The sequence below is a fragment of the Mesoplodon mirus genome (genome assembly GCF_964341445.2).
Source record: "Mesoplodon mirus genome assembly, chromosome: 4".
In the NCBI taxonomy this organism is placed as follows: domain Eukaryota; kingdom Metazoa; phylum Chordata; class Mammalia; order Artiodactyla; family Ziphiidae; genus Mesoplodon; species Mesoplodon mirus.
In genome coordinates, this window is record NC_138979.1 from 160,690,134 (window position 1) to 160,714,280 (window position 24,147).

Below are 24,147 nucleotides of genomic sequence, written 5' to 3' on the forward strand. Positions count from 1 at the left end.
GGTAGTGGTGATGGTGGTAGTAGTAGTAATGGTGGTAGTAGTGGTAGAAGCAGCAGCTGGAGTAGTAGTGATGGTAGTAGTAGTAGTAGTAATGGTGGTAGTGGTGGTAGTAGCAGCTGTAGTAGTAGTGATGGTAGTAGAGGTAGTGGTAGTAGTAGTAGTAGTGGTGGTAGTGGTGATGGTGGTAGTAGTAGTAATGGTGGTAGTAGTGGTAGAAGCAGCAGCTGTAGTAGTAGTGATGGTAGTAGTGGTGGTAGTGGTAGTGGTGATGGTAGAGGTGATGGTGGTAGTAGTGGTAGTGGTAGTGGTGATGGTGGTAGTAGTAGTAGTAATGGTGGTAGTAGTAGTAGTAATGATAGTAGTGGTAGCAGCAGCAGCTGTAGTAGTAATGATGGTAGTAGAGGTAGTAGTAATAGTGGTAGTGGTGATGGTGGTAGTAGTAGTGATGGTGGTAGTAGTGGTAGAAGCAGCAGCTGGAGTAGTAGTGATGGTAGTAGTGGTGGTAGTGGTAGTGGTGATGGTAGAGGTGATGGTGGTAGTAGTGGTAGTGGTAGTGGTGATGGTGGTAGTAGTAGTAGTAATGGTGGTAGTAGTAGTAGTAATGATAGTAGTGGTAGCAGCAGCAGCTGTAGTAGTAATGATGGTAGTAGAGGTAGTAGTAATAGTGGTAGTGGTGATGGTGGTAGTAGTAGTGATGGTGGTAGTAGTGGTAGAAGCAGCAGCTGGAGTAGTAGTGATGGTAGTAGTAGTAGTAGTAATGGTGGTAGTGGTGGTAGTAGCAGCTGTAGTAGTGGTGATGGTAGTAGAGGTAGTGGTAGTAGAGGTAGTAGTAGTAGTGGTAGTGGTGATGGTGGTAGTAGTAGTAGTAATGGTGGTAGTAGTAGTAGTAATGATAGTAGTGGTAGCAGCAGCAGCTGTAGTAGTAGTGATGGTAGTAGAGGTAGTGGTAGTAGTAGTAGTAGTGGTGGTAGTGGTGATGGTGGTAGTAGTAGTAATGGTGGTAGTGGTGATGGTGGTAGTAGTAGTAATGGTGGTAGTAGTGGTAGAAGCAGCAGCTGGAGTAGTAGTGATGGTAGTAGTAGTAGTAGTAATGGTGGTAGTGGTGGTAGTAGCAGCTGTAGTAGTAGTGATGGTAGTAGAGGTAGTGGTAGTAGTAGTAGTAGTGGTGGTAGTGGTGATGGTGGTAGTAGTAGTAATGGTGGTAGTGGTGATGGTGGTAGTAGTAGTAATGGTGGTAGTAGTGGTAGAAGCAGCAGCTGTAGTAGTAGTGATGGTAGTAGTGGTGGTAGTGGTAGTGGTGATGGTAGAGGTGATGGTGGTAGTAGTGGTAGTGGTAGTAGTGATGGTGGTAGTAGTGGTAGAAGCAGCAGCTGGAGTAGTAGTGATGGTAGTAGTAGTAGTAGTAATGGTGGTAGTGGTGGTAGTAGCAGCTGTAGTAGTAGTGATGGTAGTAGAGGTAGTGGTAGTAGAGGTAGTAGTAGTGGTGGTAGTGGTGATGGTGGTAGTAGTAGTGATGGTGGTAGTAGTGGTAGAAGCAGCAGCTGGAGTAGTAGTGATGGTAGTAGTAGTAGTAGTAATGGTGGTAGTGGTGGTAGTAGCAGCTGTAGTAGTAGTGATGGTAGTAGAGGTAGTGGTAGTAGAGGTAGTAGTAGTAGTGGTAGTGGTGATGGTGGTAGTAGTAGTAGTGGTGGTAGTGGTGATGGTGGTAGTAGTAGTAATGGTGGTAGTAGTGGTAGAAGCAGCAGCTGTAGTAGTAGTGATGGTAGTAGTGGTGGTAGTGGTAGTGGTGATGGTAGAGGTGATGGTGGTAGTAGTAGTAGGAGGTAGAGGAGGAGTAAAAAAGGAAACAGTCGTCCACGGCCATCCCCAGGTCACAGATGCAGAAAGTGAGGTCCAGAAAGATGAGGTAAGATGTCTGGCAGCAGAGTGTGGAGACTAAGAAGAGGGACCCTAGAGTCAGGTTACCTGAGTTCAAATCCTGCCATTTCCAGGCCATGTGACCTTGAGCACGTGACTTGTCTGTGCCCCAGTTTCCTCACCTGCCAAAAGGTGAGTGGCTCTCCCCGCCGCACAGGACGTGTGAAGTGAGTCTTGCGCAGAGCGAGTGCTGCATAGCTACTGGCTCTCGCGTTGCTCTCAGCTCCTCCGAGGGCACCATCAGTGGAGGCTAAGGCACAGAGCCATGCTCTTCCTACCTCACTCCTGGGTCTCCACATAACTAAGATGACTACCCTCTTTTTTCTCATCTGGGCCAGCCTGCCAGGCTTTAGAGTGGTCCAAAGGAAGGCTGCTACAGACACAGTATCAAAGCCTCACCTGACCGTCCTGGTAGGATGCCTGCCAGGGGCCAGAGCAGAGGTGGATTCCCCTAGCACGGCGCTGCGAGTGGTCCCCCCAGGAATGTGCGATGCAGAGGCTCTGGGGCCAGGTGTGTTCCGCAGACCACAGGGGTATGTGAGCACCATAGGGCAAGTTGGGGAGGAGCCCCAACACAGTGGAGCAGCAGGTGGGGAATATAGGAAGCTTTACAAACAAGAGCGGGGATTTTATTTGAAAAGTCATCTTCAGTTGGAGCCTTTTTTTTTTCCCTCCAAGCCATGCAGCTTGTGGGATCTTAGTTCCCCAACCAGGGATTGAACCCAGGCCCTTGGCAATGAAATCACCAGTCCTAACCACCAGACCACCAGGGAATGCCCTGGAGGCATTTTTCAATCTCCTCTCTTCCACTGCCTCCCCTCTGGAGAGGGTCTACCTGCTCAGGAGGCAGATTGGGGAAGACACTTGTGCTCCCCGCACAGGTTCTGGAGTCCCCATGCCCCGCCCAGTTCAAGGAAGAGAGAGGGAGAGGGTGGATGCGGTGGAGGCACTCACGTTTGATACAGTGGTTGGTACTGTTTGCTGTTGTCCATCCTGGGCAGCACTGTCCCCCGCAGACATTCCTCCTGCGGGGTCACCAAAACAGGGTCAGCATAGGGTGCTCAGAGTGGGACTATTCACAGAGCCCTTGTGATGGTCCCACCCTCTATAGGCAGGGCCTGGGGGAACTCTGCCAGGCTGGGCACTGTCCCCCTTCTCTAGAGAGGCCGCATGGCCCATGGGAGGGCGCTTTGGGATCCTTCACATCTAAGATTGAATCCTGACTCTGCCATTCTCTGCATGAGCTTGGGAAGCCTCATTCTTTTCATCTGTACAATGGAGATAATAATACCTGCTTAATGTTGTGAGGATTAAATGAGATAGGATATATAGCCCCTGACACACTGGCACAGGGATCACGAAGATGATCAAAAAGCAAGTTCAGAGTGGCTCAGTCACTTTCCAAGACTAAACAATAAGTAAATGCCAGAGCCAGATTCAAACCTCAGTTGACCCAACTCTAAGTCATGCTCCAACTCCACATGGCCTCTCACCAAAAAATTATCACCATGGCCCTAGCCAACAAATGCTGATAATCCAAAGGAAGCTGGAAAACACACCCAAAACAGCCTTAAGGACATACATATGCATCACCTGCCAACACATGCACACTGGGAGGAGCCTTAGCCCTCTGGCAGGCTGGTGCATGGTCAGACGGAGCACTGGCTGGGACTGAAGGAGCCGGAGCTCCATAATTTCTCTTTAAGAGGAGCTGAGGGGGCTTCCCTGGTGGCGCAGTGGTTGAGAGTCTGCCTGCCGATGCAGGGGACACGGGTTTGTGCCCCGGTCTGGGAAGATCCCACATGCCGCGGAGCGGCTGGGCCCGTAAGCCATGGCTGCTGGGTCTGTGCGTCCGGAGCCTGTGCTCTGCGGCGGGAGAGGCCACAACAGCGAGAGGCCCGCATACAGCCAAAAAAAAAAAAAAGAGGAGCTGAGGAAGTGGCAAGCTGGTAGGAAGATGGGGCTAGGGACTCGGGGTAAGCTGCTCTGCATGGTGAGCACACTTTTTATTTGGGCAGGCTGATGGAACTTACTTGGTGGGAGATAGTCCTTCCCCCCAGCTACTGCTTGGTGCTGGCACCGAGACAACTGCAGGAGACACTGACCAGCAGTTGCCACCAGGGCCACTCACCTAACTCACCCAAACTCTGCCCTTAGGTGTTGAGTGAGGCCCCTGCAGCACCAGTATCCTTCACCCACCCTGACTGTCAGTCTAAAGACCCAAATGCCCGGACAGAGGTGACTTCCCGAGAAGGGCTCCATTTGGAGAAGACCTCTGGGGCCCTGACTTCTCAGCTCGGGCTGGGCCCGGCTCTGCTTCACAGACCCCATCATTACCATCAGAAGTTGTCTACTGAGCCCTCACTGAAACTCAGGGTGAGCGGGGCAGCAGAGGTACGGAGCCCAAGAGTGGGGTGAAGGACAGACCAGGGGGCCATTCCTGTGACCTTCGTGGCTGGCATGGTGAGCATCTGGTCCCACTTAGGAGTTTGTTTGACATTTGTGTGGCCCCCAAAGCTTGTGTGGTTTTTGAAACCTTATGAAACATTCAAAATAAATTCCTGCAGCTTGAAAAAGCTGAGGCCCATTCCTGGCCCTTTGGCCCAAAGCTGTGGGGAGCTGCCTCCCAGGGAGGCCCCAGAATGTCCTCCCAGCCAAGGGCTGTGCCATTTCAGCCACCTCGAAGCCCCTCTGGACCGCTGCCTTCATCGGCTTCCTGGTTCCCAAAGGCCGCTTCCCCAAGTCACTGGGTTCTGGGGAAGGGGCCGGTCCTCACAGCCAGGGCTTCTGAGTTGAGTGTGTGCCCTGGTGGGAGGGGGGACTACCCACCCATTACCCCCTCTGGTGGTGACAAGGCCTCTTAAAGGCCTGAGAGGTCTTTGAGAAGGAAGCAGACAGCATGCCCTGGGAGTTTTCTAAAAACTAGGGTCTGTGACTGAGGGGCCTACCAGGCTGAGAGGTCATGGTGTGGAGCCCAGCTCAAGGAGGCCCCCTGAGCCTGCTGGTACCCTAGATGCCTTCAGAATGGCTACGGAGCTGACTGTAGGAAGGCAGCAGCTTGGCATGCCCTGCCTGACCACGGTAGAGCCCTCAAGGCCGTCAGGGCCACAGTGAGAACTGGTCAGAATCAAAGCTGCCAAGCAGGGGGGCAGGGCTTGGTGAAGCGGGCACTCGAGAGGGATACAGGAGCCCAGCCAGAGTCTTGGGTACAGGCTCAGGGAGGTGCCCGATGGGAGATGACCATTCCGTGGGCTCTGGCTAGCTGGAGAGAGCAAATGAGCCTGACTAGCTGGGGCCAATGACTCAGTGGCTCTGAGTCTCTGGAAGATACGACTCAGAGATTATGTAAGCCCAGCCTTTCAGGCCACACCACTCAGCAAACATTAGCCCAGTATCCAGCATCATTGCCCAACCCATCTGGCTAACAGCCTAGGACAGCTGCTGTTCCACCTGGAACCAATCTGGTCATACTGGTCCTTTGTTATAGACGCCTCAAGGCTCTCCACTGGCCTCTACAAAGCCAACCGGACCCCTCCTGCCTGTGGAGTCTAACTGCCCCCTTTCCCCCCTTATCTCCATGACCACCTACCACCAAAACTATGATCCTCCAAATATCCGAAGTTTGTTGTCCCCCAGCTGCACTGTATGTGGGCACATTTTGATGCCTTTGCTTAAGCTGCTCTCTCTGTCTAGACTGCCTTCCCTCTCTTCTTTGCCGACTGAGATCCGTGGCACGCTCCAAGACTTCCAGATCAAATGTCACCTCCTTTGTGTAAAACCTCCCCCGACACCTACCCAGCCTTCCCCATTCTCCAGCCGCCACACCATTTAGCACTGATTACCTCAGGCTGTTGGTGTATGTCTCTGTCTTGAGTACCTTGAGGATCCTTTCTTATTCCTCTTTGTGCCCCTAGAGTCTACATAGTGCCTGACATGTGGTGTACTTTTAATACTTCTTTGTTTCACTTAATCCAATATTTCCCAACGCACTTCTGGTAGGAAAGGGAGTGTGACGTTTCCATAATCACAACATGCAGCAATGCTGAATCACACAGCGAGAAAGTGATTCCCTTTTTAGTGATCGTTCTAGTCTGATTAGACCAGTGGGAAAAAAATCTCTGTCAGAGGTTGGGTCTTCATGCCAGGTTCTCTCTCCAGACCTTGCCAATTGCCCTTTCCAATAGGGAGAACTACAGGGCTGAACTTCCTATGGTAATGGTATTTGACTAGACTTTGAGAACATTTTGTTTTCATTTCAGTTTTCCTACAGTTTTCTCTTTATGACAAGCGGTACTATTTTCAGCTTATGATAGTGATACAAAGTGTCCTTGAAAAATGGATTTATTTATGTAGAAAAATGCCAAGCACTATTTGTAATACCCAAATATGTAACTCATCTAAGTGTCCAAAAACAGAAGGATGGATAAATAAACTGTGGTATATTCAGACAATGACATAATGACCAACAATTAAAATGAATAAACTTGGGCTGATTATATTAATGTAGTTAAATTTCAAACATCTAATGAGGATTGGAGAAAGCAAATTGTAGAGGGATAATGCAGCATAGTACCACATATCTAAGTTTAAAATATGCAAAACAATATTGTGTATGTTATGGATGCAGGCATCTGTAGTAATGGTATAAAAACATAGATTGGAATCGTGGGTAAATTCAAGGTAGTGGTTAACTCTGGGGAGAGAGGGAGACAAATTTATAGAAGATATTTCGACTAAAAAAATCAGAAGCAAAATAGGCCCAAATATTAAGGTTTGAAAAAGCTGGATTGTTAGTTGTATTATTTCCAATACTTTTTGTAGGTTTGTATAAAACTTCATAATATAAAATACTTAAAAATAAATAAAACACAAAATCCTGTTAACAGTTTATAAATTTAAGAAAATAATAGAACAAGGAGGAAAAGATAGAGGAAAATATTATTAAGGTAGTATGCTGTGAGGCTAAGCTTAAGAAACACTGCATGCTGGGAAACAATGGCTTAAAAAGTCCCCTGTGGACTGTGAATTTCAATACTGCAAGAATTGTTTCTGCTCTGGTTACACTGTGTCCCAGACACCTAGCACTGTGCCTGGCGCACACTTAAAATCTTCACTGTGTGCAATAAAACCCCACTACATTGCAAGTTCCACGGAGACAGAGGCTGTCTTGGCCACTGCTGTATCCCCATGGTCCAGCAAAGTGCTGGGCATATAGGAGACCTTCCAAACGTTTGTTGAATGAAGAATCCCCAGTAGTGGTGATGCAATTCCAAGCTTTACCAGCAGGTGGCACTTAGTCCTTGGCCCTGAGCAATTCACAAGGCAACTGCCAGAGAGGCCAGCCTGGCCAGAAGCCATGAGCTAGAATGGACTTGGGGAGAGGAAGCCAATGGACAAGATTGCCACTCAGCCCCTCCCCAGATGACTTGGAGTGGCTAGCTGGAGTGCCAGAGGAACCCACCCTTTATCAAAGCTGCAGAAAATAATCTGGGGGAGGAGCCACCCCAGCATGTGATGTGATGTGTGCACCTGTATATGGCAAGTGATTGTGGGTGGCACCCAGCCCAGGTCCTTACACACCTGTGTACATCTACCAGCCTTATCATGGTGACAATCTGCTTTGCTCATCACCACCTCATTTCACAACTGCGAATAGTGCACCCTCCCACCTGCACTCCACTATCCCATCTCCCCCCAACTCCCACCCGCATGCTGACAGTATAAGCTCCTCCATGATCTGGCTCAACCTATGCCTCCAGCCTCAGCCCTGTGGCTCCCCTACACCAGGGTGCAGTCCTGCCCCTAGGCCAGTGCCAACAGTGAAAAGCCCTTGTCTTTGGGGAGTGCTACACCTTGGGACCCCACTCCTGCCACTTCCCCTCTGCTTCCCCACATGCCGCCCATCGAACCCCAGGGGCTCCTGTTCACAGGGCCTCCTTCTCCTCCAGGCTCGTCAGCCACAACCATCCATTCCTTTATGCTTAACATGAAGCTTCTGGTACTAGAAAGCATGTTCACCAGTGCCTATCTGTTCATTTCTCCAATTCGATTTGAAGTAATTGAGTTGCCCTCCTGGCAGGAACAATGCCTTTGTCTTGGGGCCCCATCCCCTATCGCAGGCCCTGCACACTTGCTCTTAAGAAGTGTGTATTCACTTGCACAGGCCATTACCACCTGCTGACTGATCCTCTGTGTAAGTGACTTGGCAGTGCTTGGGTCTACTCTGTCTGCCTTAAGCTGGGCCTTCCAAGGGCAGCAGGGAATTCATTCACTCACTCAACAGATACTTAACAAGCAGCAACTATATACGAGCACAGTTCTAGGCACTGGTGACACAGCAATGCACAAAACAAAGCCTCTCTTTTTACGCCCCATTTTTTTTTTTTTTTTTTTTTTTTTTGCATTATGTGGGCTTCTCACTGCTGTGGCCTCTCCCGTTGCGGAGCACAGGCTCTGGACGCACAGGCTCTGGACGCACAGGCCCAGCAGCCATGGCTCACGCGCCTAGCCGCTCCGCGGCATGTGGGATCTTCCCGGACCAGGGCACGAACCCGGGTCCCCTGCATCGGCAGGCAGACTCTCAACCACTGCGCCACCAGGGAAGCCCACAAAGCCTCTCTTTTCATAGAGCTTACATTAGCGTGGGCTGGGAGACCAGACCATAAACGCAGAAACAGAAACATAATATGTCCAATGGGAATAAGTGCTATGAAGAAACGTAGAGCAGGGTGAAGGAAGAGAGAGGGCGGGGCAGGAGTAGTCAGGAAGGTCTCTCTAAGCAGAGAAATACAGGAGAAGAGTGCTGCAGCCTAGGAAAATAGTGAGTGGAGAGGCAGTAAGAACATCCTCGGGAGTAGAACAGGGGTTGCAGTGTCCTTCATGCTATGAGCCAGGGGACTGAACCCAACTGACAAATAGGGCCCAAGCCGAGAAGGGCTGCCAGGTTCCTTCCCAGCCTCCCCAATGGTGTCCCCACGCAGCCCCACACTGCCTGGGCCTCCAGTGCCCTCCATTCTGCAGACACCTGTCATACTCAGGCAAGACTGAGCTTCCCGCAGCCATGAGGATCTTCAGTGGGGCCGGGGGTTACTGGGGAACCTCTCCCACGCTGCAAGGGAGACCCCGGCAAGCAGCTGGTAGTCTCAGGGTAGGGGGGAGACTTAGCCCTGCAAAGTGCGTGAGTCGCGCTGACACGTAGCTGCACAGGGGCACGCACAGACCCACTCCCCCACGGACCCACAGTGCCACAGCCACATCGCGAGCAGGCTTCCTGCCCAAAGTGCCCCCGACCCCACGCCCACTTCCACGGCCAGCCATCCGCGGGCCCAGGCCGACCTCTGCCGCAACCCACAGACTCGTCCCCCCGCGCAGGCTTCGCTGCCAGCCTCCTTCCTGGAGGTGCATCTGCCCTCGCGCTCTGGAGCCCCCGACGTCCTCCACCTACCCGCGCTCTAAGCCCGCTCAGCTTCCCCTGGGCCTCAAGCGCGTGGAACGCCCACCCCGCTGCCCTCTTCCCGATCCCTTTCAGATCCCCGCACCGCTACGGGCGTCAGCAGGCACCGGTTGGAGGCGGGAGGGAGGAGGGCGGGCGAATGCCCTGGCGCCTTGGGAAAGGATTAACGTCGGGTCTGGGCGAGCTGGTACGAAAGGGTGTGGATGGTGTTTCTCTTTCCTCTCAACTCTTTGAGAGTGGATCAGATGGAGCCCAGCTCCGGGACCTCGGTCTGTTCCTCCGCATTACTGAGGACACGGGGACGGAAGGCAGAGCCCGGCGCCCTCTCCTCTAGCCTGCACATCCCTCCACGAACGAGCGTACGGGAGACCGGCCCTCGCTCCCCCAGCCCCCATGATTCCCTCTCCAGTGCTCACCCCGTTAGCCGCCCTCGAGCAGCCCGCGGCCGCTGCGCGGTCCCGAGGCGCGGGAGAGCCGGGGGGGCCCGGGCCCCGGGTGCGGACTGCTGCTGGCGCAGGGGCCGGCTTCTCCAGGTCTGCGCAGGTGGCTGGACTCGCCGCGGCTGCTGCGCGCGGGGCGGCCTCCTGGCCTCCGCCTCGGCGGGCCTGCTGGGGCTCCCCCAGCCAGGTTGGGTCCGCTCCGCGGGCGGCAAACCCGGAACGGGCACGTTCTGCTCCCGGAACAGACTGTACACCTTGGCTGTAGCCGCTGCGGGGTAGCTGCCCCCGGGGCGCCGCAGCCGACTCGCGTCCCTTCCAGCCGGCTCGTATCTGCCCAACAGGTCCCTCTGAGCATGACCCATGCCCACGAAGAGAGCCAGGGTGAGAGGCAAGAAGCTCCTCCAGGGGTTCCGAAGGACGCGCCCGGGGCAGCGGGTGGTGGTTGGGGGCCTCATGGCGCCGGGGCGCCCGGAAAGCGGCGCGCGCGGGTAACTGCCCCGGGGCTCTCAGTCTGTGCGCCCGGCCGCCCTCTGGCTGCGCTCCGGTCCCCTCCCGGTGGCCCGCCTCTCCCCGTCTAGGGGGCCCCGAATCAGACTGCGGGCCAGGCTCTCTGTGGAGCGAGGGCCAGGCTGCGGGAGCGGCCCGGGGCTGCGCGCAATGAGCCCGGCGGCCGCGCTCCGTCTCTAGCTTGGTGGGCACCGCTGTCGCACCGCCGCGCCTTCTCCCCGTCACTGTAGCCTTCTGAATGGGAACCGGAGGGTTTTATTTTTGGAAACCTCCCCCTGATTTTTCGTCTCTTTTATCCACACCGTGCCCCCTCCTCGGAGGGACAGCTCAACCCCCTCATTACGGGAGAGGGAGAGAGGAATTCCAGCAACACCCACTTTGGCACTGGGAAGCGAGCGGGCGGCGAGGGGTGTTAACCCGTGAGGAGCTGGGGGCGACGCAGGGCCGGCCCGAGGGCTAGTAGGCGAGATGACGCCTGCCGGGACAGGGGCACCCAAGCCACCTTTCTCTTGTCCTGGGCAAGCTGAACTGCTGACCTGTCCAGAGTTTATCTCCCGCCCCTAACCTCAGGGACAAACTCCCTGTTCGATGACCAAGGCTGCAGCCTCGAAGGTCTGAAGGAGGTCAGGAGAGGTACGAAGAACGGCATGACAGAGACAGGACCGAAAGGCCGGGCCCCGGCCCCTTCGCTTCCCGCCCGAGCCACTGGGGGCGTCGGCCGGGGGTGCGGCTAGAGCTGGGGCAGCACGGGGCAGCTCGCCTGCCTCCGCCGCTGTGGGACGCGGGAGCGCTGGAAGGTCCCCTGGGGGCGCGCGCCCTCTAGTGGACTAGGCCGCGTCCTTGGCTATCCTGCGGCCGGCAGAGACCTGTCGCTGCCAGCCGCCTTAGCTCCTTGATCTTAATCGCCCTCCTGCTGCGTCAGGATCGAGCCTAGGCCTGAGGCGTGGATGGCGGCGGATCCTACAAAGAGGTGTCTTCTCTTCTACAGGGGAATAAACATGGAGCATCTGGAATGGAATAAGGTCACTCAAGGAGACAGCGTGTGTCCAAGAAGTGAATGAAATCCAGTCCTCCAGCCTGCGGCTCAGATCCATTCCCTAGACTCCCATCCAGCCCTCACTCCCTCGGGATTCGACGAGCTTCTGATTGATGCAGTGAGTGTGCTCACATCTTCTTGTGTTGGCAGGGAGAGGGCAGAGGTGCTAGAATGCCAACGGCCACCCATCTTAGTACCCCCAACAGTCAGCTCATCACTCACACCATGGTCCCCTGCCGTAAAGTCTAAAGGCCTGGCAACCATGGTTGCCTCCCCCAAGCACCCCACCCCGCCCCTGCATTTCTGCAGCCAACTGCTTCCTAGAGAGGCAGAGGGACCGAGCAGGCAGGAAGCCACCAGTTTATAAGGACCCACACCACACAAAGGACAGACCCAGTCTAATGTTGAAGAACAGCCTCGACTCCTGACCTTGGCCTCCAAAGCCCTGCAGGACTGGCCCCCTCTCTGATCTATCTCACCTCTTGCTGGGGCACTCACCACACTGCAGCTGCACTGGCCTCCTCTCTACTCCTTGAACAGGCTAAGTTAATGCCCACTTCCCTCTCCCTGAAACACTCATCTCCAGGATGTTTTACAGGATACGCTCATTATTTCACCTCTCAGCTCAAGCATCACCCCCTGGAGAGGCCATCCCTGACCCCCCAACCTAGAGCAGTCTTCTTCCCACTCCCAAGTCATCACTTTCTAATACATCACCCTGTTTCACCTGCATTGCTCTAGAGTAGTTGAAATTGTTTGTTTACCTGTATAACTGATTCATTGAATGGGCTGAACCTGAAGAGGGACAATCAGGAAACAGCTCTATTTTTCTCCCCTCACTGCCTTCAACCATATTATGGTGAATTTCTCTTCTCCACCCTTAATGGCATCTCAAGCAGAGTCCTTGGCTTGCCCGTCACCGTTAGTCACAAGAACAGTTTCGTTTCTATAATTAAGACCAATTTCCAGGCACCAAAAAGTCTGGTTCTGTCCAAATCAAAACCTCATCCAATTTAATCAATCTCGTATCCAATTTAATACCCCTCCTCTGCCTCCACAGGCCTGTCCCCTGGCTCAAGATCATGTACTAGGGAGAGTGGGGTGTGGGCTGATTTTCTGACCTCCCTTTTCTGCTGTGGCTCCTCCACATCAGGGTTGGGGGAGAGGTGTTAGGGGGAAAATGGTAAAGTCCTTTGTGACAGGCGCCCTTGGCTGACAGGTGCCAAGCTCTGGCTCTTTCATGGGCACATTTGTGGGTTCTTGGGAAGCTCTCTGCATGATCTCCACCCTGCACTACCATAGCAAGGCACTCTCTGGACAACTTCCCTGTGTCCCCTACTCCCCAAGGGACTTTCCTGTCCATGCCAGCAAACCAGTGGTGAGCTGGCTGCATCTCTTCCTGCTATAAGGGCCACTCCAGCCAGTCTCCACGGTCAGAATTCTCCAGACAGAAAATGCACACAAGCCTCTTCATTTATGTACATCCCCAATTCCTAAAGACATAGGTTGGGTTCTCCCAGGAACTTCCTTGCTGTGCTTTGGTGCTTTGGGGCGCTTGCAGCTTCTAGCACCTCAGCTAGCCTAGCATCAGTGGAGGCAGAGTTATGGGGAGTCATGCTAGTTTCCTCTTCTTTGGAGGCCCCCAGTCTCTGTGACTGGTTTTCTTAGGGCCCTGTTCCCTTGGTTTGCTTGGGGAGTACCCTCAGGGGAAATCTCAGCCCTGCTGACTAATGCAACTGTTCTCTGACTCAATGACATTCTTCAATCCCTTTTTATTCCTAGGCTGGAATCCAGGGATGTATCTTGATAGTTGTTGAACTGGTTCTGCCTTTAGTAAGATGCCTAGTATTTCTCTTTGGCATGTGAGAATATTTAGTCCTTATCGTTCTAGCCTTTGCATCTTCAGCAGAAATTCAAAGCCCACAGGAAAAATCCTGTTCAACAACCTGTAAAATTATTATCTGACTTCCCAAGCCACAATGATAGCTCTAAGGGAGTAGATATCTTGCCTGCCTGGCTAACCCCTGTTTCCCCAAAACCTAGAACAGTGCTTGCCTCTAATAGACAGCCAAGAAATATGTGTTCAGGGACATCCCAGGTGGTCCAGTGGCTAAGACTCCACGCTCCACATGCAGGGGGCCTGGGTTCCATTCCTGGTCAGGAAACTAGATCCCACATGCCGCAACTAAGAGTTTGCATGCTGCAACCAAGAGTTCTCATACCACAACTAAAGATTCCACATGCTGCAACTAAAAAAAAAAAAAAAAAAAAGATCCTGCATGCTGCAACGAAGATACCTCACACAGCAAAAAAGATCCCGAGTGCCACAACTAAGACCTGGTACAGCCAATAAATAAATAAATATTTTTAAAAAAGAAAGAAAGAAAGAAAAGAAATACGTGTTCAATGGATGGCTAATTGAATGAATGACAGGGTAATCCCATCAAGTAGGGAGGGCTGGTATCATTAGACCCATTTTCAAAGAGAAAAACTGAGTTCCTGGTGGGAGTTACTGGTCCAAGTTCATGTGCTTGCTGCCTTTAAGGCTGGCCCTAAGGATCTCCTTGAATTCTGCACCTTGCATTTTGGGATGAATGCCATCTCAATTCCCAGAATGCTCAGCTCTCTCCCTGATACACTGCTCCTTCACCGCTACGGGAAAGCCTCAGCTCCACACTTCCCTCTCCTTGCCTCATTATCTACCCAGTTCTGTAGTTCTGGGCTCCCTTCCTCACCCCACTACCTCCCCAGCTCCTTTAGGATCTCTCTTCTTCATCCCTCAACGCTCACCTCAGATCCCCATGAGCCTCCCAAGGCCAGAAACCTTGGCATCATCTTCGTCCCTGACCTGTTTTTTCCTCCCACGTGTCCAAGTCATTATTACTGCTCTGTCTCCTCCGTCTGCACTTCTGGAAGTCTGCTGCCCATTCAGCCTCTCACTGCTCCAGCTCAGCCAAAACCCTCATGCAGACACACTTCCCTCACCTCTAGGCGTCCCTCCCACTCCCTGGTGAGTACAAGTGGTCCTTGGAAATTCCCACCCTGTTCTCCTGGGGGCCCGCAGCCAGGCTAATCTACTTTGAAGACTGGCATCTCCTACTCCCCCATCCCAGCACCATCCTCCTGTCCTGCCTCCCACTTACTGCCCGTCACTCCCTTTCCTTGTCATCGCTGGGATCTGCTGATGCAGCTCTTCAGAATCTCCAATCCCATAAACAGGGGAGTTTTTTGTTTGTTTTTCCTTTTTGGAGCTGCTAAAATTTATGGAGTCTACTATGATCCAAGCACTGTGCTAAGCATGCTACGTGAATTGGCTCCTTTAACCAAAGAAAGGAGGTGTTGTGATTTCCACGTACACAAAGGAGGAAACTGAGGCTGGGAATAGTTACTGGCTTGCCCACAATCACACAGCTGATAAGCAGCCGAGGAAGTGTTCCAACCTTGGTCATGTGGCACCTGAGCCCAAGCTTCTAAGACTGCACCACCTTGCCTTCACTCTGGGCTTGAGCCTCGGCAGCCCTCCTGACAATTGAGTGGTACCTTTTCCAGCCATCTCTGCAGCTGTCCCCACCTAAGACTCTCCACCACACATTCCCCAGCCTCTTCCCTGACGGCTAGCCCGCCACTCAATTCCCAGGGGGTAGGTATCAGAACTTTCTGTCCCCCTCTCCCTTCCCTGCTCAGGAAAAGAAGGGGAGCTAACCGTTTCCAGCAAGTCCCCTGACTCACCACTTGTCACTTCCCTACCCCTGATTCCCGCTTCCCCCCTAAAGAGGCACAAAATGTTGCTAAGCCAACTAACCCACCCCTTGGGTCTGGAGAGGGAAATCGTCTCTGGAAACCCTGCAGAGAGAGTCCCAAGGGGCTGCTAAAAGATTCCAGTGGGGAAAGTTTTGCCGGGACACGTGCACCATGAGAGGGGATGGCAGTCTGCTAGACACTCGAGGCAACCTCATTGCTTTCCCATGTCTTGGAATAACGCCGGCAGCCAGAGAGCTACCAGAACCTGAACTAACTTGGTAAATAAGGACCAAAAACAAGGACTGCATTTCTGCTCCCTTTGCTGAGACCCAGACTCTGGACAGAATTCCAAGGATTTTTGTTCCTTGGAAGTGACTGGACCTCCAGTCCTGAATTCCTCTCCCCAGGAGAGCTTGTTCCCCTACTCAGAACAAATAACACATTTCCTGGTTAATCAGTGGGCGGAACAGCTGAAGGAAGGTTGATTGGGCCCCCAGCCTTCCAGATGGGAGCAGCTCACGGGCTCAGACGTCCTTGTCCAGAGACTGGGAGGCTGGGACCCTGCACCGTGCAGCCTCAGCCTCCAGTCTGGAAGGTGGAGGCTGTATGAAAAGGCGCCAGCTTCCTCCTGCTCGAGGCCTCCAAGGCCCACAGGGGCTGCCAAGACCACGCCACCTCAGACGCCATGGCCTGGCAACCCCCCAGTACTCACAGCCACCCTGCTCTGGTCTGCCAGTACTGTCCCCTCCGGGTGCAGTGAATGTTTCTGTCTTCGGTGAGCTCAGCTCTCAGCTATGCTTGGCTTCTATTTTCCCATCTGAAAATAGAGATAATGATGCTTTTCTTGCCACCCCACCTTCAGGGCACATAGATAACCAGCCCTATCTACCCTGTGATGGGAGGGGTTCAATGACTGCTACTTCATTTGCCAGCTGATATTTCTGGAGCTTTTAAAAGGTACCAGGCACTGTGCTAAGTGTTTTACAGTCATTCTCCTTTAATCCTCATAATAACCTTCTGAAGAAAGTACTATTATTTCATCATGTAGCAGAAGAGGGAATGAAAGCTCAGAGAGGTAAAATGACTTACCCACAATCACAAAGCTAGTACTTGCTTACACTAGGATTCACTCCTGGTTTTTCTGGTTCCAGACACTATACAAATGCCAGCTTCCAGAGGAGCATTTCTCTGGAATCGCACCTCTGGCTGCTGATGTCTGGGAACCAGAAGCATTCACAGCCTTTTGTGGTGTGGTGTGGGGTGTTTGGTGCTGATGGACATATGAAATCGCTGTCACGAGTTGGCCCCCATCAAGCACATCCCACTCTTCTCAGGCCTATTTACAGCTAGGGGTCTATTTTAGGTCAAGGGCAGGCAAAAGTCATCATGGGGCGTTTCACTGAATCTGATTCCCTCTCACCAAGGGGGAGGAAGGAAATAAGCTTACTTACATCAAGTCGTTCTCCATTTCTGAGTAAGGCTCATCTCAACCCTCAACTTGTCTCTTTAGAGCACAGATAGAGCATCTACGTGGCCCTGTGAGGTAGGCATCGTAATTTCCACTTCACAGACTCAGAGGGGTGAAGTCTCTTGCTCAAGGTCATACAGCCAGGAGTCGAGCCAGGATTCAACTAAAAGGTCTGACCGGCTCCAAAGTCCGTGCTGTTTCCACTACAGCACACAGCACTCACTCCAGGATGTCCTGCAATGATGTGGAATGGGCAGCTCTTCAAAATAACTGATTTCACTCCGTTTCCCTTCGTTTCCAATCCTTGATACAAGGGTGGGCTGACCTGAAAGCTCTGTGCATTTAGCTAAAGTTCAGACCACATTTCCTATTTACCTGCATAAATCCCTTCAGCCTCTGGCTGGAGTGGAATCCTCTAGAACTCCTGGGGGCTGAAGCATAACTTCTCCCCGAGCTGAGTCTCTGAAGACCTGAGCAGGAAAACGATGTGAGCAGCCCGGAAGGCCTCCTTCTTTTAATTCCCCCCGTAGGACCACAGGGGTTTCAAGTGCTCTCCTGGTGATGAGGGAGTTATTCAGGTAGGGACAGATTACACACTGTATTATCCTTTCCAAATGCCCAGGGAGAAAGCCCTGTGGGCTGAAGGACGATGCAGCCCTATCCTGGATTCTGGAATGGCTGGGCAGGAATTTGAGGACAAGTTGAGCAGGAAGCAATTTTCCTCGGCTGTTGCTGACGTCTCCCAGCCTGTCCCCACCTGGCTTCCTGCTGGGACACAGCAGCATCCCTCACAGCCCAAGGGATAGGGGTTTGGGGGGACAGGGCACAGGGGCTGTCGTAGGGTCTTTCCCAGAATAAGCCCATAAGCAGCTCACTCTTCATCAAGACAAAGAAAGAGGGATGACACCTTCTGCCACCACCTTCTGATGTCCATTTTCCCCTAATTACACGCGGAGAATCGGGATACTCAGTGAGGTTTTCCCTGGTGCCCTGCATCCCCTCTCTCTAGGACCCCAAGCCCTTAGGGACAGGCCCCAAACCCCCAGACTCCCCAGGACAGGGTACAGACACCAGGCTTCGGTGGGGTGGGGGGTGGGTAGGAGGAGGTGCAGCCAGATCCCAGCGGGCCCCAGCCAGTCTACATGACTCATTCCTTGTTTCCGTCCACTCTGGTCTGAGTGCCTTGGCCCAGGGGCCTCGGGGAGGTTGTAACACAGGCTGGCCCCTCGCCCATCAGGACTCAGCAGACAAAAATTAAAGATCTCACTCCTCAGGAACTCACACAGACAGCAGAGGCATGCTCTGTGCTCTGCCTTACCAGACCAGACCTCAGGCCGGAGGAGGCTGGTGGCCAAGGGAGGAAGGAAAGGCATCTCCGGCTCCTCCCCTCCTCTTCACCCTCCACCTCCAGTCCTGAAGCCCTGGCCACCACGCACTTTCTTCTCACTCCTCCTCAGGCCCTGGCGTGAAGATGCTGGTGCCACCAGCACCTCCTCAGCAGCACTCCACCCCTCCCCACCTCTGCCCGAAGACAGCAGTGAGGGAGAAACAGACTTGTAAACAACGAATCATACATTTTTCTGGTTGCACAGGATTGATGAGGCCAAAACCTGCTCAACAATCTTCAGTGGCTCCCCACTACCTCACAGATCAAGCCCAAACTTCTTACTGGCCCCGCACCCAAGCTGGTTTCATACCCTTCCCCTCCTGTTTGCAGATACTCAGCACAGTCCCACTCACCCAGAACTCCCCCCAGTTTCCCCACCCATGTCCCCTTACCCAAATTCCTCGGCTCACACCATTTTCTTCACCTGGGATGTTCTCCCCACCCCTGCCTGCCTGTCCTTTAATTCCCATCTGAAAACTCCCACTTCCTCCGAGAAGACTTCCTAGAACCCCACCACCAAGTCCAGAAAGCTCGCTCCCTCCCTGAACTCCTGGACCGCACTCTGCCCTGCATGACTAGTCCACCGCTGTAGGTCCCAGAGAAGTGGGAAATACACGGGGCTTTGGCGTGCCACTCAGCACGATCATTCACCAGCTGTGTGTCTTTGGCTCAAGTGACTTAATCTCTTTGAGCCAGTTTCCTCACCAGCAAGAGATTATCATAGTAGTCCTTTAAAGCACAGCGCCTAGATACAACTGTATTTACCAACACAACACTCTGGACCACAGCCGACTGGACCAGGGATGAACACATGACCCGGGGCAGCCTTGACATTGGCTGGTCAGTGACCTAAGACTTCTGTACCTAAGACTTCTGTGGTCTGATTTGAATGCATACGTCATTGGTTACTGGACAAATAAGATCCTCTCTTGAAAATTTGAACTAAGCCACTTGACCTTGAAAGCCAAGCCCTGGGATTAAAACAACAGGTAAGCCCTCATTCCTGAGAGCTCACAGTCGGAGGGGGTCCATATAACCATAGAACAATAAAGCCGAAGAGGTATAATGACTTGCCTGGGGTCACGCAGCTGGACGGTAACACAGAGAGGGCTGAAGCTCAGTTCTCTGGACCTGAGTTTGGTCCAGGGTAGTGGGCTTCTTTGACAGGCTCAAAAGGCAGTGGCCCTGAGGTGACTGCCTGAAGAAGACCAAGGCTCCACCGTGTCCTGCATCAACCTGTTCTGGGCAGCTTGGGAACAAGGCAGTCCTTCAAGGACAAGGTCAGATCACAGCAGGGAGCACAGACCCTGGTTCTGGTCCTGCATTATGCCCCCAGTGTCTCCCTGTCGTGCCCATGGCCCTCCCCAGACTTCAGTTTCCTCATGTATAAAAGAGAGGGTTTTACTGGATGAAGTCACATTCCCTGTCAACACTAAGATTTTGATCTGAGGAGCAGACAGACAAGGGATGGGCGTGGATCCAAGAACTGCAGGATCCACAGAATGTGAACCCTGGAGAGGACCTCCCTGAGAGATCAACCAGCCCATTCCTTCAATTTACAGTTGAGGAAACTGAGGCCCAAAGCTGGAGAGATGCTTGTCCAAGGTCACATGACTGGCTACTGGCAGCCCCAGCACTTGAACCAGTGTCTCCTGACTCCCAGGCCTCTCAACTCTTTCTCTTTCAACTCCCTCAAGAAGCTGGGAGCTATTTGGCTGTCTGGGCCAGGAAAGCCAAGAGTGGCTGTGCATGTCAGCAGTGGGGCCTCAGAGCCTGAGAACATCTCTGACAGGGTAGGTGCAAGTGCCAAAGCCGCTGGTGGGGAGGGAGGGGGCTGGGAGCCAGGGAGGGTGTACTGGAGATAAGCTGTCATCATCTCCCTTCTTCCAGATGGCAAGAAGAAACGTAGAAGGGTCCATGATGATTGAGGGGAAACAGTCCCCTTTTCTGATTGAGCCATTGCTCCACAGAGGACTGGCCTCCCTCTCTGCCCCCTCTCCTCTTTCTCTCTCTCTTTCTCTCTTTCACACACTCACACACACACCCCCCCCACACACACACACACACACACACCACAGACAGACACACCCACCCTATTTAGCTGCTGCATTCTGCCACCTGCAATTTCAGTCTCAAGATGTGTACTGACATTCTCAGGTGTACTATTTGGTGAGACTTGGAGTTGCTTTCGCTGCCTGAGCTGCCTCTGAGCTCCTGCCTACCTTCTAATGCTTAGCCTGCTTGGCTGGCATCACGAGATCTTCCCATTCCACAAACATTTTTTGAGCACCTGGTATGTGCCAAACACGGTGTTAGGCACTGGGGGTGGGTAGGACATCCTCACTGCCTGTAGGGTGGGAATTAACCATCTGGTGGGCTCACTGAAGAAAAACCACTAACCATGCAAGTGGGGCTGGCTAGGGAGCATTTCTCAGAGAGCCCTGACTTTGACTTGAATCTTGAAGGCTAAGGAAGAGTTCACTATGTAGGAGGGGGGCCATGCCAAGGAGAAGCACTGCATAGGGAAAGGCAGGGATGTAAGATGAAGCCTGGGCTGTTAGGGGGAATGACAAGTAACTTATGTGGTTGGAGTTTGGATAGGAATGGGGTTATGGAAGGAGATGAGGCTGGAGGGGTAGGCTGGGATCAATTAATGGCATGCTTAGCTCTAGTCAGCTCCTTTTCTCAGAAAGAAGGACCCGTTCCCAGCATCTAAGCCACCAGCTGGCCCTGGAGGGGACAGACTATTTATCTGGAATTCTGAGACTGATGTCCTCTGGTCAACTGCAAGGAGTCATTTGTGTGAGGAGGAAGTGGCATGCTCTTAACCTCCATCAACCCACCCAAAGTCATCCCAAATAAACACCAATCGACATGAAGCCAGTGAATTTGCCATGCTTAAAAACAATCCCCGGGCTTCCCTGGTGGCGCAGTGGTTGAGAGTCCACCTGCCGATGCAGGGGACACGGGTTCGTGCCCTGGTCTGGGAAGATCCCACATGCCGCAGAGCGGCTGGTCCCATGCGCCATGGCCGCTGAGCCTGCGCATCCGGAGCCTGTGCTCCGCAATGGTAGAGACCACAACGGTGAGAGGCCCGCGTACCGCAAAAAAACAAAAAACAAAAACCAAAAAAATCAATCCCCTCCACCCAGTCTGTCCCCCAACATGGCTCCTCTTTTATAGAAATTGTGGAACTGCCAATAGAGCAAGTCTTGCCCGGCCCCTGTCCTCCTGATGCCATGACCCACCCACCCAACTATGTCTCTTCTTTGCCAACCCTTTCCCCAGGTACCTCTATTGTCTGAATTCCCCCCTCTCTCTGGACCCCTGGAGACTCAGCCCCCTAGTCAGGCTCCTGTCCCCCAGTATCACTCTTCCTGGGCCTCAGGTCCCTCTATAATCCCACAGGCTCATGTTGCTGAAGTTACATCATGCCTGAGTATCATAATATACATATCCAAGCCCACCCACTCTGCAGCCTCCCTCATAGCTTTGCCCCATAGAGAGGTAAGCCATATGGGCTTGATGTCAAACAGATATTCTGGGGAGTGCCCTGTGCATTTCAGCCATCGTTTGTTGAACATCTTTTTGTCAGGCATCAGCATTGCCAAGAAGAATAAGGCTTAGTCCCTGTCCTCAAGGAGTGTCCAGTGTAGTAGGAAAGGCAGCAACACCTCTCATGGTAAGTGCTGTGACTGAGATAATCTCAGGGAGCATGTGAATGCGAGGACAGAGCTCTGCGGGCGGGGAACATGGGACAGCTGGTCAGGGAAGATCCTAGAGAGGATTCTGTCTGAGTGGGGTCTGGAAGGCAGGGCAAGTGTCAGCCCAGAGAAGGTGGAAAAGATGGTGAGGAAGGGGCACAGTGATGACTACTAGAGCCAAGTTTGCAAAAATTAAATCAAACCAGGGTCTACCCCATTTCCTTTTTTGGATGGGATTCCTTATCAGAGAAATGTTGTCAGATTTTTGAATGATAGTTGAATGAAATTCAAGTGATATTTAATGTGGATAAGCTGGGAAAAATACAGAGCCTACAGTAAGGCAATTATGTGGGGAAACAATTATTCCCCACATTGAAGGATGGATGGAGGTCACTGAGATCTATAGTAGCACATGAGACAGGGCTGGGGCCTGTGCAAGACTTCTCACAATTTGGATGAAGTCAGAAAAAGCATTTTTATCAAATTGTCACATGACATAGAACTGGAGGAATAAATGATAAACTGGAGGGTAGAAGCAAGATTTATACTGATACAGATAAATTGAGAGTTAATAGAGATAAGTGAAAAAGTCTTGCATCTTAGTCCAAAAAAGGCAATAATTAAAGAATGAGAGACACTTGCTTTGATAGCAGTTCAGTGAAATGACCTTATTTTGGGGGTGGGGGTGGGGGCGGGCAGACACTGTTGAAAAGGAAGATCCTAGTTAACCATTAGTTTGAAATAAACCAACAATGTAAACTTCTAAAAGGTCTAGTACCATCTTGGGTAGAATCCAGGGCTCAGTACAGGAAGGGTAACAGTGTACTCCAAGCTGTTATAACACAATAACAGTTTTGTGCTTAATTCTGCTGCCATGTCTTAAACGGCTTATCACAACCCTGAAGTATGTCTAGGAGAAGGTGACCTGAATGAAGATAAAAAATAACCCAGGACAGGCTTCCCTGGTGGCGCAGTGGTTGAGAGTCTGCCTGCCGATGCAGGGGAAATGGGTTCGTGCCCCGGTCCGGGAAGATCCCACATGCTGCAGAGCAGCTGGGCCCGTGAGCCGTGGCTGCTGAGCCTGTGCGTCCGGAGCCTGTGCTCCGCAATGGGAGAGGCCACAACAGTGGGAGGCCCGCGTACTGCTAAATAAATAAATAAATAAATAAATAAATAACCCAGGAGGAATAGTTGAGATACTGGAGAAGAGAAATCCTGTTAGAGGAGAGTCTGGCAATCTTCAACCATTGCAGGATTATCAGGTAAGAGAGGGATTGAGTTGTTCTATGTTTGCATTAGTCATAACAGGTTAACTGCAGTAACAAATAATCCCAAAAAAGTAAGTTTATTTTTGTTCACATCAAGTGGAGCTCTGATCCACATGGTCATGCAGAGCCCTAGGATCCTTCCATCATGGAGTGCCAATATAGAGATGCTTCCTTCTTGTCATTCAGCCAATAAATGGAGAGAAAAAAATGTGGAGAATAGCACAGGTTTTCTAAGGGCAATGTCTGGAAGAGGCAAACATCACTCTGCCCACATTTCATTGACTAGAACTCAGTCACATGGCCATACCTTACAACAAGGAAGGCTGGAAAATGTATTCTAACTGTGGGCCCAGGAGGAAAAAGGCTGTGGGTGTGGGCTTTAGAATTGTGGATTTGGAAGAGACTGCCTTAGGAGTAAGAAGAGTTAAGGGTTAGAGTATATCTATGTAAAGACTTACACACGAATAATATAGACTTAATGGCATTATTCATAAAAACCAAAGGTTATCTATTGTCTAAATGCCCATAGACTGGTGAATGGACAGACGAAATCTGGTATATTCATACAAAGAAATACTACTCAGCAATAAAAAGGAGTAAATTACCAGTATATGGATGAACTTCAACTACCACATTGATGAACTTCAACCACATTATGCTCAGTGAAAGAAGCCAGTCATAACACCGTATATTGTATGATGGCATTTATATGAAATATCCAAAAAGAGCAAGGCTATAGAGACAGAAAATAGATTCAAGGGACAGGAGTGGGAGTGGGGGGAGGGGTATTAGCAGTAAATGAGCACAAGAGGTCTTATTGGGGTGATAAAAATGTTCTAAACCTGATTTCTAGTAATGGTTGCACAACTTGGTAAATTTACTAAAAAAATAATTGAATTGTAAATTTGAACATAGTGCATTACATGATTACAAAATATGCATCAATAATGTTATTTTTCAAGAGTTAAGGGTTTAGTATTTTGAGGTTGGGGGAAAGAGAATAATCCTGCAAGGGAAATAGTAAAGGATTATTCAAAGTGGAAGGAGGAAGTGGCACAGAATCCAAGGAAAGAGAAGATTTAAAAAAGGAAAGCATGGGGCTTCCCTGGTGGCACAGTGGTTGAGAGTCCGCCTGCCAATGCAGGGGACACAGGTTCGTGCCCCGGTCTGGGAAGATCCCACATGCCGCAGAGCGGCTAGGCCCGTGGGCCATGGCCGCTGAGCCT

The 24,147-nt window shown here is 51.8% G+C and overlaps 1 protein-coding gene across 2 annotated transcripts in view; it reads right to left on the reverse strand.

Moving 5' to 3' along the window:
* The window catches only part of LTBP2 (latent transforming growth factor beta binding protein 2), a 105,281-nt gene extending 94,622 nt beyond the window's left edge, over nucleotides 1-10,659 (reverse strand). Inside the window, exons 1-2 of one of the 2 annotated variants that reach the window (XM_082616991.1) lie at nucleotides 9,787-10,659; nucleotides 2,872-2,942 (exon numbers count right to left, since the gene is read on the reverse strand). In XM_082616991.1, coding sequence (XP_082473117.1) covers nucleotides 2,872-2,942; nucleotides 9,787-10,265 — 550 coding nt within the window. In that variant the 5' untranslated portion in view covers nucleotides 10,266-10,659. The remainder of the gene's footprint in view (nucleotides 1-2,871; nucleotides 2,943-9,786) is intronic. The other variant, XM_082616990.1, reaches the window with a different exon arrangement.
* Nucleotides 10,660-24,147: the final 13,488 nt, after the last annotated feature.